The sequence below is a fragment of the Ascaphus truei genome, chromosome 18 (genome assembly GCF_040206685.1).
Source record: "Ascaphus truei isolate aAscTru1 chromosome 18, aAscTru1.hap1, whole genome shotgun sequence".
Taxonomy (NCBI): Eukaryota; Metazoa; Chordata; class Amphibia; order Anura; family Ascaphidae; genus Ascaphus; species Ascaphus truei.
The window spans coordinates 4847394-4866256 of NC_134500.1; the positions used below are offsets into that span (position 1 = coordinate 4847394).

At 42.2% G+C, this 18863-nt stretch overlaps 1 protein-coding gene across 5 annotated transcripts in view; it reads left to right on the forward strand.

Annotated features, from left to right (window-relative positions):
- MCTP2 (multiple C2 and transmembrane domain containing 2) overlaps positions 1-18863 on the forward strand; it is a 98217-nt gene that overhangs the window by 54328 nt on the left and 25026 nt on the right. For all 5 annotated transcript variants that reach the window (XM_075575245.1, XM_075575248.1, XM_075575247.1 and 2 more), the window contains 6 exons: positions 1615-1717; positions 3941-4043; positions 5927-6028; positions 6174-6248; positions 7082-7201; positions 17600-17719. In XM_075575245.1, the coding sequence (XP_075431360.1) occupies positions 1615-1717; positions 3941-4043; positions 5927-6028; positions 6174-6248; positions 7082-7201; positions 17600-17719 (623 nt within the window). The remainder of the gene's footprint in view (positions 1-1614; positions 1718-3940; positions 4044-5926; positions 6029-6173; positions 6249-7081; positions 7202-17599; positions 17720-18863) is intronic.

The following is an 18863-nucleotide window of genomic DNA, read 5'->3' on the forward strand; positions in this document are numbered from 1 at the left end:
GCAGTTATATTGTCATCACAGTGTGATCTTTGTGAAGCACCAGGCCTGCAACACACTCAGTTTATGAGCTCCAACGATTTGTGCTAGCACACCAGGATCTACAGGCCAGTACCCCATGATTGGGAGGCCGGACAGAGATAAAAGTTGTGTTTGTGCAGCGTTCACACTGTTGGTATAGTTTAAGTATATATGTGTATGGAGTGATTCTGAGATTGAGTCACCGTACTGACTCATATGAGATATGCAACACCACAAATTATATCTGAGTATATAAAGCTTGTTATAGTTCATTACCACTGTGTTGACTAGTCACTACAGTCCCACACAACATGTACCACATACTGTAAGAATGAAACAGTAACCCATAGGACTCAGGCTCCCATCTCAGTGCTGGCCATTTAATCTGAGGTAAAATAAAGAGGGGCTACATGCCGTTCTCTCATATGCAAGTGTGTGGGTGATTTGGTTATTCACACAGAATGGTCTGGTTGGCGTGCCCACGAGGAAGTTGCTTAAAGGGATTTGTAGCAGTAAAAGTAAATCTCCAGATTCACATTCATGTTGCGAAATGAAATATTATGTATTGTATTTCTGTGAATTGTTTCCTACATAGAGAAAATTATGAGAACTGCAAAATCAATGGCAACCGTGCCATGTGGAATTGGTATGGTGAGCGCTCCCTCGGTCTGTTGAGCCACAGTTGTAATGAGAGGTAGGGTCCCATCAAAAGAAACATGTACTTTGTGTTGTTCAGATGTTTCAATGATTGACTCGGAGTATTGCAAAACTCTTAAGCTTGTAGTTAAAATCACTGAATTTGGTGAAATCCTACCCCTTTTTTTTTTTTGCTATGGAAAATTAACTTTTGGAGACTTGCAAGCTGTTAAAGTATGCAAAAGTGAAAATCCAAAGTTTACCATACAATACTTACAAATTATGACTGGTTTTGCCCATTGATAGCAATAAACTTATCTGTTGATGTGGGTGGGAGATTAAATCAATTCCCACCCTCCCCCAATGTGTTTCCCTTGTATTATCTGAATGGGGAAGCCCCTGGAGATAAACAGTTACTCCAAACTCATGGGATGACCCCAATTGTCGGAGATCTATGTTGGCACTTGATGGTGTATCAAAAATAAAAAAACAATTTGACACCTTGGGTCACACATAGAGAACTGTAGAACTGTGACATCCTGTCTTGATGTTGCGGCCGGAGAGGGACATTTGTGTCCACTATCAAGTATTCCTCCCTGGGGAACCGAAATGTGGATATCTCGGGAACTGGGGGTGTGGAGGGAAGAGAGGGGTTTAGCTCTGGACAACCGATTTTCAGGTAATGTAAAAAAAACAAGATAAAACCAGCAACTTGGATTGCAATAAGGTTCGGGATAGGTGGAGAGAATAGAAACCCAATCTGTATTTATTGGCAGGAGGCAGCAATGCTTGCTTTTTTTTCAGCATGTTCAATCCTGAAGCTGATCACACGTAATCTACCATATGAACGCATGTTGGTGGTTTTACCTGTGTTGCCTCCTTCAATACCATTGGTTGCAATGCGTTACCGCGCTTACTGTTGAGTGAAACGTGACGCATACATTTTTTTTTTTTCGGCAGGCAAAAGTGATCCCTTCTGTGTCCTGCAAGTGGGGAACGATCGGCTGCAGACACACACCGTGTACAAAAACCTCAACCCGGAATGGAACAAAGTTTTTACTTTGTAAGTAAAGTGTGTGTGTGTGTGTGTGTGTGTGTGTGTGTGTGTCTGTGTGTGTGTACAACCGTGGGCAGTGATCGTCTTTTTATAAAAGACATAAAAAAGGTTGTATAACATGTCATGAATGGTTTCTTCCAAATGTGCTTCCCATGACTTTTTTTAGTTGTTTTGCTTTTGTTTCTTTTACTTTAAACTAATGTATTTGCCTTTTAATCTCCATAATTGCTTTTATATGTATGTATATATAATTACCAGCAAAGATACATTGAGATTTGTATGTCTGTAACTTTGTGCAAACATACAATGGTTTGCAGCAAAATCCATGAAGTGGTAGGAAGGCCTCAATCGTTGCACAAAAAATCGTTGCACAAAAAATGGTTGTACAATAGTTGTGTCAGAGACCTGCCCTTTATCACCTAGACTGTGTTAAGTCTTTTGTCCCAACTTCCACTAGCTGCGTCCTGTATTCCCCCAAGTCCCCGGTGGTGGCGGCGCACGCCAGACACTAACCTCAATCAGGCAGGCCCCAGTTCTCTCGTGTTGACCCACATGGCGCGTCAGCCAGCAGTGGAGACAAGAAATGTGTCTTCCCGTGCGGCGACGCGGTCACGTGGTGTGCTGGGAGCCAATAGCAGTTTAAGGAGGAGAATGAAGCCAGGGATTTAGACATCTGACTTTCTAAGTCCTTTTCGCGCAGGTTAAAGATGCAATTCTGTATGGTCCGTTTACATTAAGGAAACATTTAATAGACAAAGTGGTAATTTTTTTTATTTATATTCCTCTGACAAGCAAAAAGTAAACATTTATTCAGGACGCCAGGCGCGCGTGCCGCAGCCAACACCGGGGCCGTACCCCAACACCGGGGCCGTTCCCCTAACACTTTTCCTGCCAAGCAGCCTGTGCATCTCTGCAGGAATATATAAGGATGCATTGTTCTGTACTGACCGCTGCTTTACTCTGCTCTGCTGCCTAATTTCTGGTCAGTGAAGGAACTGAAGCCGCCATCCTTGTTTTTTTTTTGTTTTGTTTTTTTTCGTTTTTTTTTCATGATCCTTGTTTGAAAGGTTTATTTATTTTTTTTAAATGATGATCAGATTCACCAAACTACTAACAAATGCATCTGGTACATTAGCCACCGGTAAAGTAGCATAATAGCACAAAATAATGTTTTCAAAGAATGAATATAGAAACAGGCACATCAACGTACAGCTCGACCCCCTCATAACGCTGCGCTTGGGGTCCAAAGAATCACATTGCGTTATAAGCGGATGGCGTTAGAAATAATGTACAATTGTATGCATTATACAATTAAGTATTTAAGATACCAATAATCGTGTTGCAAAGTATCCATCAATACAAAAATTGGGAGCCACGCTTACATCGCGTTAAGCGGATTCACGTTGTAACGGATCGCGTTATAGTGGGGTTGAGCTGTATATAAAGGCAAAAGAATGTGTCCTAGAACCGCACCTGTATCACTAGTGTTTCAGCTCAGGGGGAACTTTTCTTCTCGGTTACTTTGCAAGGAATCGAAGACCATAAAATAGTGTCTTTGTAGCAGTGTCCATTAAGACAGGTGTTGTGTGCAGCTTCAGCACTGAGAGGGTTAACCCTTTTGGTTTTCACGGCTCCTTTTGGCTGCCGAGGGATTAAAGATTAACCAAAAAGTCTAAATTGCCAAGGCGAATTCAAATGTAAAGGGGGCATTCTGGCCAAAGAGCAAATTGCACATGTGAAACCGCTCCGGAGTTCCAGCGGAATATTTCGGCAGCCGCCCCCCTCTCTTGCACCTGGTGGGAAGGGAATCGCCCGAGTCACGTTAGTGTAAATTCTGTTTGCGCAGCGATGTGTGGTCTGCGTTGTAAAGCGTACACGTTTCTGAGAGGTGCAGCCGTTGTGCTTTTGTTAAGCTGGAATAAAAAGCAAGGTTTAAAAATGACAAATAATAATAATGCACGGCCAGGCAGCGGTCTGGTACGTTGGGGTTTCCCCTTACTGATCTCACAACATACCCGCCGCATTACAGGGAAATGCAGAGTATACCTGGGCACTTAATAGCCTAAAATAATGAAATGACCATTGATGCCCTCCCTGCACCAGTTCATTAGGTGTAAGGAATCGCACTGTTGGGGTTTGGTATTTGTTACTGATTTTACTATAGAAACGTTTTTGTTTTCTCCCCAAAACTGCTGCTGTTTTGTATAAGACTTTGTTCTTCCCTTTTAGTCCTATTAAAGATATCCACGATGTTCTGGAAGTAACGGTGTTTGATGAAGATGGAGATAAGCCACCGGATTTTCTTGGGAAAGTTGCCATCCCTTTGCTGTGTGTAAGTTCAGAGAACAAGCCGATTACAACCTGTGCTTTGGGCCCCATGTGTTCAGAACTCTCATGGAACGGGTTTCTTGTAACACACACCATGTGTTTAAAAATAAAACCATCTATTGTCGTCTAAATAATAAATATATATATATTTTTTTTAACAGGGAACATAACTAATTTTTAGACTTCATTTTATTTATTTTTCACTTTTTTTTTTTTAGAAGACTGACCGTGTTGTAGATTTGCTTCACTGACGCTGTGCTCCAAAATTCTAATTAATGGTGCCAGATGCACACAGATATGAGGCAAATTGGGTCTCAAAGTGAATTTGCCCACTTTCTCAAGGAGCCCTTTAACTGGTGTTTTTGGCTCTAAAGCCCAGAACCCCTAACTATGTAACATGGAGACGAATATCGTGACAGTACTGAAATATGGACTATTTATGGACTTTTATGGCGTGCTCATAAAATATATTTTATGCAAAAATGATGTCCATACTGTAACATGGGAAGACATCTGATTGCCATTATTGGAGTTGGGATGGACTGACTTTTTTCCCCTTTAATTTAAATGCCTTGGAGAGCGCGGTTCCTCTATAACTGCCGCGCCCCCCTGACGTATACAATCCTGAAGCTCTTCATTTTGATGTTTTCAACATTTAACGTAGAAGTTTGTTGCAGCATTTCTCTTTTGGTGTCTGGGGGTTAATATTGGTTGCTAAACCCTAGCATGCGACTTCCACAACACGGCAGACCTGCTTTTGCAGGGTTAGAAGTGCACACCAGTCCAGCTCGCTGTTTCACCGACCTAGGTCTTCCACGCAAACTTCAAAGGCTATTTTTACTTGACCCCAGAATGTCAACTCTTCTACAGTCTCTTTCACTAGCACAAGACATCTGAACAGCTCTCTTGCAACGAAGGACGCCATAATCCTTCATCTGTTCCTGGTCCAGTACTTTCAGTACAGTGTTGATTTAGGCTCGGGATGTTGCTGTGTTCATGTCATTTGAAGTTGGCTTCCATCAAAGCCGCACTGATGTTTACAGAGATGCTGCTTTCTCACTGTGCTCTGATCTCCGTTAATGTCTCCCCAAGTCCTCATATCCCTGATGTTATTGGAAGGGAGAGAGAGAGAGGTCTGAGCAGATGCTCCTCTGCAGCGCCAGTTTGTGCCAAATGTTCTGTGGGATCAGCTAGCAGACTGTGTGGGCTCCTCTTTAGGAGCTGCTGGACTTTCACGGGTTTTTTTACGGGCTTGTGAATTGTCCTTTAGCTGCACCTGTGTAAAGGGACGGACAGACCATTAGAAGAAACATTTGGCTAGAAGCCAAATTCTCTTCATTGTTACCAGCTTCAGGTCTCATTTATGAACCTGTCAGGACAGCGAGTGTTAAAGTAATATTATCTGCTTCTGAAGCACCTCTTCGGGTTTCTTTGTGCAGAAATTGGGCCTGTTTTATTAATGCACATCCTGTAAGATCCACTTCATAAAAATAAAAAAAACATGTTTTTGAGGTTCCAATTTAACAAGCCCTCCCATGATGACCCCTCTTTCTTTGGTTTTGTAAATACATCTACAGCCTTCAGAAATGTGATTTTTAGGCTTTTTTTTTTTTGTTGTTGTAAGTTGCTTATATGGCAAATACAAAGTTCTAGTAGCCAGACAAGTCCTGGAGAAAGGTAGATTTGATGTACAGTAGATAGTAATATCTTGTTAATGGACCAACGTGTGAATTCTTGTTGTAAAGAGCTGACCGTGCGCTGGAAGAAACCGGAGATTTTGAAAGCGGTTTTATGTACGCACACCGCTCCGTCCATTAATATGTACAAGAACTTTTGCAACATTTTGATGACCTTTTTTTGTCTCTTAACACCTTCTCTTTGTTCTAGATTAAGAATGGACAGCAAGTGGCTCCTTTATTAAAGAATAAAGACTTGAGCAGCACATCAAAGGGAGCGATTTATTTAGAAATTGATGTCATTTTTAACCCGGTGAGTTGAGTAACCTGGTTTTCTAGTTTCTTTTAACGCCGGTGCAGCCTGCAACAGTTGATTTGTCCGCATAAGGTTTTATATGTAAACTATTTAACAGTTTGCAAATATTTATTTGTGTGTTTTTTTGTGTTTTGTTTATTAGATCAGAGCAAGTGCCAGGACTTTTCAACCGCAAGAAAAATGCTTTATAGAAGATAACCCAAAGTTTTCAAAAAAGGTTTGGCATGAGAAAACGGGTGGTATGGGTGTTAAGTTACAAACCTGTACAGTGATCATAATAAAGGCCACGTTCCATGCGCAGAACCTCACACCTTCAGTGCCCACAATGCATTGCTTCAGATAACGGGTTATAAGGTCTGTTGAAAGATGACCTTACAGCAGCAATCCCTCATAGAAAACCCTTTTATATTTTGTTTTAACGAATCTGACTCCAGTTTCTCAGAATGACTTTATCCATTAGAAAGCAGCCACATCATGGTGTGATTAATATTGCTTTTTAATCAGCCCATTCGGGTGAGGCTGGCAGCCATATTGTTTACCCTAACCTGTGACAAAATAAATTTTGTGGACAGTGGGATATCTCATGCTGAACACCATGTGGTTCATCTCTTGGGGGTCTCCCGATTTCCGAAAAAGTTAAATTATTTTTTTCTCCACTTTTACAAATCCAGTGGTTTTTTTTGTTTGTTTTTTAACACAAAGGAGTTTATTAAAATAAGACAGGTGGGAGGTGAGGAAGCGTCCGATTTTTAAAAACGCTTGATTTTGGTCTTGCGGGTTTCATGGGGTTTAAGCTCTGACGCGGCTGCCAACTTCCTCCGGGGAAGCAGAGGTAAATGAGGAAGCTTTATCCTCGCGGATCGGCGGTGATTCTCATCGGCTCATTGACTAGTGAACAAGAAAGGGAGGGGACGTGAAATACTGAACTAAATATAAAAGTCTTAGGGGGGCCTGGAAGGAAGTCGTCTTCAGATTGGCAGCATGACAAAAATGTATCCGACGATGGAGACAAGTATTGTGACTTTGTCTCATCCACTTCTCGTTTGCTAGATCTTATCGAGGAATGTTTACCGCGTCAAAACCATCACCATGGCAATCTGGAATACAATGCGCTTCATTAAGAGCTGCTTTCAGTGGGAGTCTACAAAAAGAAGTTTAATAGCGTTTTTGGTAAGTGATACTTTTGTAATGCAAGATTAATCAACAGCTGCACTGGTAGAGAGGCTGGAAATGCAGAATTGTTACCCCCCCCCCCCCCACTCAGCAGCCAGGGGGTTAAATGTATGACTGTAACATCGGTGTCCTTTAAAAAAATAAGTCTTGTGTCCCATGGGGGGGGGGGGGGGGGGGGTGTGAGGGTTACAGTATAAAATGATCTCTGGCTGCAAAATGTTACATTTGTAACGCTGTATAAATGTAGTGTTTCTAAACACACGGGACTGCATTTCCTGGGTTGTACAGTTCTTTAATGCGACAATCCCTCCCAGAAGCCGGTGAGGTTAACTCCTACAATGCCGGTATCCTGCCCCCAAAGCATTTCCTGGTTTTTTTTTTTAAAAGAAAATGTATATATCTTTGTATTTAAAACAACAATTAACAAAAATAGTTATCTTTAGCATCTGAGGTTGCCTTGGTAACGTCAGACTGCGCTGGGGAGAGCTCCATTTTGTCCCCCCGCACGTTTATTTCAAATGCTTATGTCGTGAACAAAGCATCAGATTTTCACAATAGAAACGTCCCATGAAAAAGGGCAAGAGGAAATGTTTTAAAAGTTAAAAGAACCCCCATAAATATGGCAAGCAGCGCAGTACTGCTGCTTTAACAGTCTGAGACTCTTGCACTGGACCAGGGGTAGGCCAACTCCAGTCAAGACCTCCGCCCCCCCCCCCCCCAAGCAGGACAGGCTTTAAGGATATCCCTGCTTCAGCACAGGTGGATCAATCAGTCCCAGCTTCAGTCTTCGACTGAGCCACTGATTAAGCCACCTGTGCAGAGGCAGGGATATCCTGAAAACCTGACCTGTTGGTGGCCCTTGAGGACTGGAGTTGGCCGCCCTGGACTAGATTAGCTGTATTTAGTTCCGGGCTCCTCGGCTCGTAATGTTGCAGCCAATTCTGGTTTAACATAAAATCCACAATGATACATTATCGTAGGATACTAAATGAAATTGGATAAAATATGAACATACCATGCCTTCCAAACCTCGCGGTTGTCACTCGCCGTCCTCCCGACCTTTAACCATTTGTGTGCCTGAGGGGTTGTGGCACCAGAGAGCCAAGTCGCCCTCCAGCAGGTGGGGGGTGACGCGTGACGCCACTCTTCCAGCCAGATCTCCGCACGCCACAGGATCTTCCATAGTATGCGAGCAGAAAGCCCTTGATGTAGCAGCTATGTCTAGGGGCCCCTCGCCTGCCGGACCCCACATCGTGGCTACATCATGGTGCACCCAAGGGGTTAATGACTCCAGACACAGCTCCCACATGTCTCTGAGATTTGCCAGACTGGCTTCCTTGTGGGATCACATGAAGGGGCATTGAGGCTAAAGCTTAGGACCTTCCTTTGGTGCAGGAGCGGCCAACTTCTGTCCTCATGGGCCACCAACAGCTCAGGTTTTCAGGATATCTCTGCTTCCGCATAGGTGGCTTAGTCTTCGCCTGAGCCTCTGAGCCACCTGTGCTGAAGCTGGGATATCCTGAAAACCTGACCTGTTGTGAGGGGAGGGGGGCTTGAGGACTGGAGTTGAGAACCCCGCCATAATCCTGTGTCTGCAGGATTGGGTTAATGGGCTGAGGACGATTCTGGGGCCATATTGTATTTCTTTTTGTAGCCATTAAATGAACAGCTGAAACTTTATTATACGCATTGTGATCAAACCGCAGGGTTTTTATATTCTTTCATACAGTTTCCTTCCCTTTCTTTAAATGCCGGAATCCTATAATCGCGGTAAAAGTCTCTTATATACAGGCGTGTTCCTGCCAGCGCAGTGATGCAATTAATACATGACATCAACATATACTGCAACGTTTCACTTGGCAAAGCCAGCTACTCCACTTCTAACATTATTTTACTGCTAATCATTCCGTAAAACATGGCTCTCACTTTGCTAATATTTTAAGTGCAAAAAACAGGAATATTGTGAAATTGAATAAAAATCACCATGGCAGGTTTTTTATTTATTTTTTCTCCTACCCTCTGGCCCTATAACTTTATTGAAGGTTTAATACCCTACCGGACATCCCAATATGTTATGGAATCTGCCTTCATTAATAAGAAGGGGTCTGCGTATCAAGGAAACCGTAGGTGCGGACGCATTTGCGTGAAACAAACTAGCGTTCTTTTGTGTCTGAACCCGTATTTCTATTCGTGTAGAATTGAGCGCAGACTTCACTAGTATTCTGCGCTAACAAAGACTTGCACCATATTTAAGATGATGAAAAGTAACAAAAGCCGCGCATTTCTAAACCACATCTGCGCCAATGTAACTCCGCCCTAACTCCTCCCACTTGCTCCATAAATCCCGTATCTCATTGCAGTCATACCCAGAAATGTTGCACCTGAGATTATTACATACATTGCCTGGCGCTGGTATATTTCAGCGCGAGTTGCAACAAATTGACACTGCGTCTACTTTTTGCCTTTGACACCGTTACTGTTTTGTGTCCACTTTCTCCCGGACATCCCCTTATCCGAGTGCAAATCAGTGCAACCAAATGTAACAGTCCTAGCTTCCCTAATGTATCAGCGGAAGGGTTTCCTCCTGTTGGCCAGTGTGGTTAAAGCGTTTCTCCGCACTTCCTTTTCCGGCTAATTGAATGCAGCCTTTTTCTGTGCTGTCCCGAGCTTTGTTGTCATTAGTTTCTAAGGCTGAGTCTCCGCTAGCGCTGAGTGCTCTGGCGCTCAAAGCATGCTTGGCGGGTGTCCTGCGTCTGCTCGCGCGCTTGCGGGGGGGGGGGAGGGGGGAGGGGAGGGAAGTGGAGGGGGGGAGGCATTGCCGAATAGTTGAGCGAGTGGGAAAGTTTAAACGGTTTATTTACTTAAGTGCATTGTGTGTGTGCCCGCATGGGCGCGCATCGCGTGAGCGAGGACTTGTGTGTGTGTATATGTATATATGTGTATATGTATGTATGTATATATATATATATGTGTGTGTGTGTGTATATATGTGTGTGTGTGTGTGTGTGTATATGTGTGTGTGTGTGTGTGTGTGTGTGTGTATATATATATATAAATATATATATATATATATATGTCACCTCGCCAAGCGCCGCCTGCTCTGCGCTAGCGGGGGCGCAGCCTAAGCTGTCATTTGTATTAGTCTCCCTGGCTGGTCCGTGGGCGCTCTCTTCAGGGGGTGTGCATTCTCCATTGTCTGCCTGAACTTGGCAAGCCGCGGGTCCCTTTTTATTGCCATATGATGTGGGCGTTCATGAAGCAGAAGCCTGTAATTATACCCACCCCAGGTGACCGTTACAAGTGTGCCTTGGTAATAATTTTAGCTGCCTGATCTGATGCTCCATGAAGGGAAACCCTTGTTTTTTTGGGGGGCTCCTTCAGCTTGTAACTGACGTGAGCATTTTGTCAGTTATCTGCCTTTCTTTTCATTTGATGCCACTCGGTATGTTTTGGATGATTTGGATGGTCCGATCGGAATTTTATTGGGGGGTTTTGTTGCCTCCTCACAAAAATAAATGTTTAACCTCCTTTCTTGAAACTGTGATTTTTAAATACAGACAAAAGAAGCTGTAAGGGGATGTTGTTTTCATGTCACCCCCTTTCCCTTCCACAGGAGCGGGGGGAAAATGGAACCTCATAATTCGTAGGGTGCTACAAAGGCTTTAAAAGCAAAGTACAAAAAAAGTGTCCTCTTCAGCCCTTGTTGTGCCAGTGCTGGATGGAGGCCTTTTCAGTGTCTGTCTGTCTGTCTGTCTGTCTGTCTGGACTGATGGGGTACTTTCCTTAGGCACGTGCTACTAGACTCTCACTTGTACCATTTTTGTTGGGTTAAAGCAGAAACTCCCCGCCACCCTCTGAAGCCTGCTGTGTATGAAATCAACTCGTGCACTTTTGATATCTTTCCCCCTTGAGCACATCCTGCTTTTCTTTTTGTTTTTTCTCTCTTTTTATATTTTTTAATACTTGTCTAGTGTTCAACACCCGTGATTGTGAACCTTGCGCGTTTTGAGGTTACCACGGTAGAGTTTTATTTTAACCTCCCACACATTTTCATATTTAAAACACTTCTTTCCTCCTGAATGAAGCATCAGATTTAAAAATAAAACGGCTTTGGAAAAAGATCTAAAGTTAAAAAAAAATAAAATAAAAAAAAAGACCATTGGCGGGGACTACCGCTTTAACACTTTCAGTTCCAGAGGAGCCGCGGGATGGAATCGGGCAATTCTCCACCTCTCCTGGATATATGGTCCTGGATATATGGTCCATAATGTATCATTTTACAAATGGAGAAACAAACGCCACACAGCTGCCGTTGTGGCCATTATACAATAGGAGTCTGCTGCTGTTTCACACTGCCTGTGAATATCGCTAGCCCATTTAAACCTTGTAATTAAGGATACACGTACATACTGTATCTTTTTCCCGAATCCTCATCAGGTTTTGCCCACCAGGCTTTAAATCCCCCCCTGAGCTGATGGGAGATCAGGCTGTTCCCTTATTGGTTATTAAGTGGTGGGATAAATGGCCGTGCAAGGATATGTAGACTATTTGTGGTTTCCGAGGCCGTTAACACCTAGGACCCAGTATGTTAAAACTCCCAGATTACTTGTAAGATGTATGCAATGATTATGCATACGTGTGTTGCAGGCTCATGTACTAGTAATAATTGGATATGCATAATGACACCTCTTTATCTGATCATGCTTTAAAGATTCCTGCAGGTGGCAGCACAATCTCACGAATGACTTGCTCTGTTATTGGGCTCTGGTCCTGCATTCTGTTTTCTAATTTGATTGTACTTTTGTTTCATGGAATGTTCTCTGGTTTCCAATCTAACACCCATTAAAGAAACTGTCGTGTTTTTTTTTTTTTTTACAATGTTCCAGTTCTTCTAATGTTCTCATGATTGGCCAGAAGTTTTATTGACTATCGGATCAGTTTCGTCTTGTAGAAACTATTTTAGATAAAATGATATGTTCTAGAACATTGATTCCCAAGCATGGGGTGTAGTGGTGCATCCCAAGAATGCAGAGTGCAAAACGTAGGATTGACAATGTATCTTTAATTAAAATTAAAAAAAAAATTTTTAAGAAAAAATTGGAAACCTGTATATGAATTTACAGTGGATACGGGCGTCATTCTGCAAGGGAGGTTGAACCCATTGTTCTAGACTGAATATTGCACAATACACTTTGCCAAATGTCTGCCAAGCAAGAGAACAAGCAAGGCATTAGCATAGCAGTGTTGGGCATTGGGTGACTGGGCTGGGTTATTTACCTGATGGCTCAGTCTTTGCAGTCTATCAAATTTTTTAAGGAACTCTCCCTTGCACCCCATACTGTATGTCCTCATACTCTGTTTTTTTTTTTTTAATTATAATGGCGCGCTTCTACTTTCTGGTTGCGGTGGATACAGTAATTTCTCCTATGATAGGAAACTCTCTGAATGACCCTCCAGGGTCCACAAGGATCTCTTTGTCATGCCAAGTTCATGAGATCAAGCTCTCCCCCCCCCCCCCCCCCCTTCCTCAGGAGTGAACCATCCACAGAGAGAGATATTCTGGATTCACACAAAGTTTAATGTGGAGGCGCATCAATTTTTGCAAATTCCTTAGTTCATGTAACTTTTGGGGCGCAGATAGGAATGGGGAGAGCAAGCTGAAAGTAAAGTCTTTAATAGTGGGTGGAACTTGGGCAACTTAATTGTTGCCAGTGGCTACAATCCTTTTGGTATTTGATCAGAAAGCAGGGTGTTAATAATATACATTTTACTCACTACTTCTAGTGAATGCTGCGCTGTAAGGGACAGGGAATAAAGTGTGCCTGTAAGTTGAGAGCGTACGATTTTATAATGCACACTATCCGTGGCATGCTGCATCTTTAAACCAGTCGCCTGCTCTTCTTCCTATAAAACTTTACATGTCTTAATTTTAATAGTACTTCTTTTTGTACTTCACTGTAGAGCAATTTGCTGTTGGCCAGCTCTTAAAATGCTAAATGTAATTTTCTTAGTACAAATTCTAAAGTGCGCTCCCCGTGAATGTTCTAATTACCTGTATTTGGAAATAAACGAGATTCTGACATATTTACGCAGCTTTCTGACATTCTGTCACTATTTGTTTTTTCATCTGACTAATTAAAATGTATAAACTGAATCATTGACGCATGAAACACTAGATTTCTAGTGGAGAAACTGTCCTTTTTTTCTTTTTTTTTTATTGCATTTTGGGTGTTCCAAGCAACTGTGGAGATGTTATTCCCTTCATATTTGTACTTAAAAAAGCTTAACTAAAAATAATTATTGACATTTAAAAATATGTAATTACTTTCTTTTGATGCTACATATATTGGGGGGGGGGGTGGTGCATGTGTGTTCGCGCGTTCGCAACTAAAAATGATTTTCTGTACATGACCTAGTAACTTTTGGCAGAGGCCTTCGCCCATGGAACTGTCACGGGTGTGTCACTAGATTCGTTTCTCAGTTCACTTGTGAGTTAAAGAGCAGACTTGTAGGTAAGACAATATGGCTGAAGGAATGTTTATATATATATATATATATATATGTATATATATATATATATGTTTTAATATTGTTTTAGCAAATAAGTTTTTTTTATTGTGCGTTTAAATTACCTTTTATAATTATAAGCAAATAAAATGCATATGTTTTAATAATACAAAATTAAACAATCTGCAGCAGTTCTTCTCATGCTTCTCATGGACAATTTGGCAAAGTTACATTTGACAAATGTCTTTTTGAGACACCTATAGTAACACATTGCAATGAGATCAAACGCTTGCTAGAAAGCCTTAGGGAAGTATTATAGGTCTAAGGCCTAATCTATTGCCTGGAAGGTGGAACAGTGTTAATGCACTCAGCAAAGATGAGACTCCCTTTCTAATTGCTCCAACACTTACTTAAAGGATTTGAACAGCCAGCAAAGATGGCACTTTGTCAGTTTTTGCCCAACAACCAGTTGAAGTTTCTGTCTTCCCACAGAGAACACCTAGATCAAGTGACACCGCAAGTGTCCGTCACAAACCTTGCGCATGCATACACAGCATTGTGATGTTAATTATAGTCAAGTTACCTGTCTCCTTATTCCTGAAACAGACACAACCCCCTCTGTACGTTAAACCCTTTCAATGTCAGAGGCTGCAGCCTGCTCTCTCTGGGTTGATTCTTTTTGGGGACAGTGACTGGCTCCTGTTAACATTGGGCCAATAGGTTTATAGTGCATCTCTGTCCCTGAGGCTCTGACAATTACCTTGTGACTGTTACAGGGTGATGACATACAGCTGAAATGTTCTATGTAGTAAATACAATGCTGCATAACAGAAATATTATGTTAGTGTGTGTATCTTCAGCCCTTTATCTCCCCACTGCTGGATGAAGCCTCCCCAATGATCTTCCAGGTACTGCGGTTACAGCCTCTTCTCCACGTTGCTCCAACACATGTTCTTATTTCCTCAAAACATCTTACTTTTTGTCGTCTTGTTCTTTCAATCTCTTGGAATCCAGTTGAATATCATCTTTGTCCAACGATGGTCATTTCTTCTTGCGATATGTCAGGCCCACTGCCATTTCCATTTCTTCACCCTTGTGATGTCAGAGACGTTTATTGTTTTGCTTTCAAACCCATTGATCCCTTTTCCTGTCGGGGGGGAGAGAGACAGGGGGCTCTAAGTTTGCGCTCCCCTGGCATAGAGAATTGTATATCCATAAGGAAATTAAGCGACATTACAACGTTGTATAAAGTGTGGTGTGGGTCCCCATGCCTGGGGACCTGAATTAAAGACCGTTGTATGACCAAAGTTCCTGGTGCCCATTATGCTTCAACCTTTACTACCTCACCGCCCGGCCGCCTGAATCCTGCCCCTGTGTTAGGGTAAGGCAGAGGCCCCGCTGCGTGCGCCGATGCTGCCGGATGGCGTCCAGGCGGCACGTGTATGGTGCTTCACCGCTATCTGCGGTCCGTAGGGAAGATTTTCAGACGCGGGGGGGGCGGGGGGCACGACACTAGCTGGCTTATCATTGGCTGATGGTTTGCAGTCTGTGATTGGCTCCCTTCCGCAATGTGACACGTCGCCGCACGGGAACACAACCCGGTTGCATCCCCTGCTGGCTGACGCGTCACAGCGCGTAGTGAGCCTTGCAGTACGGAGGGGCTGGGGCCGACTCGCGAGGAAGCCATGAGCAGGTGTGTGGCGCGCACGTGGCCGCGCGCGCCATCGGTTGCAGCGGGACCACGGCCTAACCCATGCGGAGTAGCCATACATAACACCCCACTGTAATCTGCCTAGAAGCCGGGCGGGAAGGGTTTCATATAATAATGATATTAAAGTGACGTTGTGGGGAAGCGCTGCACATTACAATTTGGAAGATGTCTTGGGAAATACCTGCAAAGCTTGTAAAATCGGAATTATTCTCCGTGCCACAATGCCCGAGCGCAGAAGAAAAAAACTTTCTTTTTCCCCCCCTTAAGCCCAGCCCAGTTATGTCAAAGCTTCAATTGAAAACTTTTACCAACCATTTACATGAACGCTCATGCCAGTGGTTTTTGTATAAAGATGCCGCCGGATTTTCCGGGAAAGTGACCTGCATACTTGCAGAAATAGATGCGCACAGTTGTAGAAATTGTATGTAATTAAAGCAGGGGAAACAAGACGAGAAATGATATTAAGCGTTTTGTCTTCTCCCCACTTGTGCTGATCGGCGGATAAATCTGCTGCTATTCTATTTTCAGCCAACATTTGCCAGGGAACAAAATTAAAAGCAAAATCCGATGCAGTGGCATTACCTGACATTTAACATACGCAACATTCATTTATAAGGTCAGGATTCATTGTTTCAGCTCGCAATCAGTATAGTATTTCTTCATCAATGTTGGGCGGCCACATTAACATGTTCTCTGCCAGTGTCCTTAAGCGGATTGTTGTGTGTCTGGCAATAAAGGAGTTAATAAGGTTAGATTTGAAATATTTGGCTGTATTCCCTTTGAAACCATTTAATAGTAAAAAATAATAGAATGCATGCCTTTAGCATTGCCTGTGTACAGCACATAGTATAATATACAGGTCCACTTAATCCATTTATGAAGAATTGACACTTGCTGCTTTTGACTACCTAATGCACAGAGGGCAATAACCTTGCCACATCGCACACTGGTGCTAGCTGGTTCTTGAATTATGGTTTTCCATTTTAAAGGCCAATGGCAAAATAGTAATTTATTCTTCGAACAGAAAGCGCCCGCGTCGTTGGCTTTCAAGTCTGTTGCTCATATTCACAATTGCATCATTTGAAATAGTGTTGCTGGAAAATACTATTATTATTACCTGGGAAGCTCCAGGTCGCCGAACTAAAGCCATTGTATATTACATGAGCCGGGTACTCATTGTGAAATGAAAACAAATATTAAAGCTGCCGTCCTGTTTCTGTGTTTCGCTCAATGTTTTCATCTGTATATAAAAATTAAAAATTCAAACAAAAATCTGGCCCACGTGAAGAACAAGACCTTTGGGCATATGGTTCATTAGGCATATCCGTTTAATTACTGAAACACTTGGGATATCTTCTCGGTTGCCCTTGCTTTCAACTTGCAAAGTTGGAACTGTTTCTTAGCACAGAATATGTTGAACAGGTTTGCATACAAAGATTTGCCGATCTCCCATAAAAAGCAAATGTTCCTCGGGAAAGAATTTAGGGCAAATAACCAAATGGTTAAGATGCATAAAAATACAATGACTACATCCTTCTTTTTTTTTTCTTTGTGCCTAATTAGCGGAGTGTTGCCATTACCTTGTGTTTATACCACCAGGGGCCATGTCCGCTTCATGGCAATAGTGAGAGAATATAAAGATTTTCACAGGCTTTCTCAGAACCTGTTATCACATGTAAAACATGTCACAGCGCCAGAATAACTCATCACTGCTCACAGACACTATAAACCGGAGAGGGTCACTTGTAATATTCCCAACTGCTGGGCTGTCCTCCTTGGACGGTCCTAGTCTGGAGGCAGGAGAATTCCTCCCAGATCTGTGTTTGAGTGTGTTGGATGGGACTCTGTATGTGGGGAGGTACAAAATACTAAATACAGTTATGGTCTTCTCAATCTACTTCTCAAACCTTCATTGCAAAGCACTGGGGCATGTAATATCTTTATTAAAATCAACCTTCTCGCTTTAGTTTTAACCAAACATTGTTTTGATTGATTTAAAACACGGTTGAATTAACACTTTAGTCCTTCAAAAATATATATATTTTTAATTTAGTTGGATACTCTTGTTCTGCATTCTGGTCCTGAAGTTCTTCATATCAATAATGTTTATACAATGAATACATCCCAAGACGACGTTTAATTGTACTAGGTCTCACGCGTTTCTTCTTTCTCTGCAGGTGTTCGTTGTCACACTTTGGATCCTTGAGCTTTACATGATCCCTCTGTTTCTGTTACTGCTCTTTGCGTACAATTTGACCATGATTAGAATCGGGAAGGTCAGCACTCAGGACAACCTGGTGAGTAAAGCGCAGTATTGATTTTGCGCCTCTGCGCCCACCGCTGTAACAGGAAGATACATATGTTTTTCCTTCAGGAGATGGAGTCTTGATTTGTTTTTATCCCAAGGCAATACTCTAATTATCTTAGAAAACGTCCCTGGACACCGGGCCTCCCCGTGGAAGGAATGATTACCTCTAATCCCTCCAGTGCTTTAGGGGCCATTGCGTTTTTTGCTGGTCCCCTAAACCCACCACCTCAAAGTATATAACTACAAGCATTTGATGTTTGGACACATTCATTTAGATCTAGGCCGCACTTTGTTTTTTTTTGCCTCCTATTATTTGTTTGGGTTTTACATACAAATCGAATTTACAGTCCAGCCCTCATTGACTCTTCCATGAAACTGGGTGGGAACAGGTTACAAACCCGCAGGTAAATTAAATATTTCATACACTGGCACATTAAGGCCGGGGCTATTGAAGCAAATTCACTTCCCTGTAATTCACTGCGCTGCACTGTTTTTTAGTTTTTCCAATATATGAATATATTTGTTTTGCAACATTTTCATATTTATTCAGATGCGTACCTATCCTGTGCATGTCACCATTTTGTAAACGGTTTCATTTGACAAAGGTATATTTGTTCATGTAATGCTTGTGGCAGCTATAGGAATATTATAATTGCATGTACTGTATTGTCTTCTTTGTAAAGTGCGGAGTACACAGTTGGCGTGACTATAAATGAAGCTTGACGTACAAAAGACTAGAAGAAAATAATGTAACCTATATCAAAATGAATGTGTAGTATAAATCTGGGTTAAACATCTACTTTGTAATACCAAACTAGAAATGTACTTTCTGTTACATTGTAACTCCGAGCATATAAGCAGCCTATTATATAAAAGTTAGCCTAGAAACACCAGGGATCCATTAGTTGAAATAAGAACAAAGATGTTTGAGTGTGAAGGATGTAACCGCCGGTCCCACTAACACTGCAGCGCTGCAATCCTTTCTCCTATATTTCAAATTCTATGGCTTCTTTGTATACATTGTTTAGGATATACTGTGTGATTGATGTCCTTGGATGTGAAAATATGATGGCAAAGCAATTCTTTAAAAAAAATAAATATATATATATATATATATATATATATACTTCATG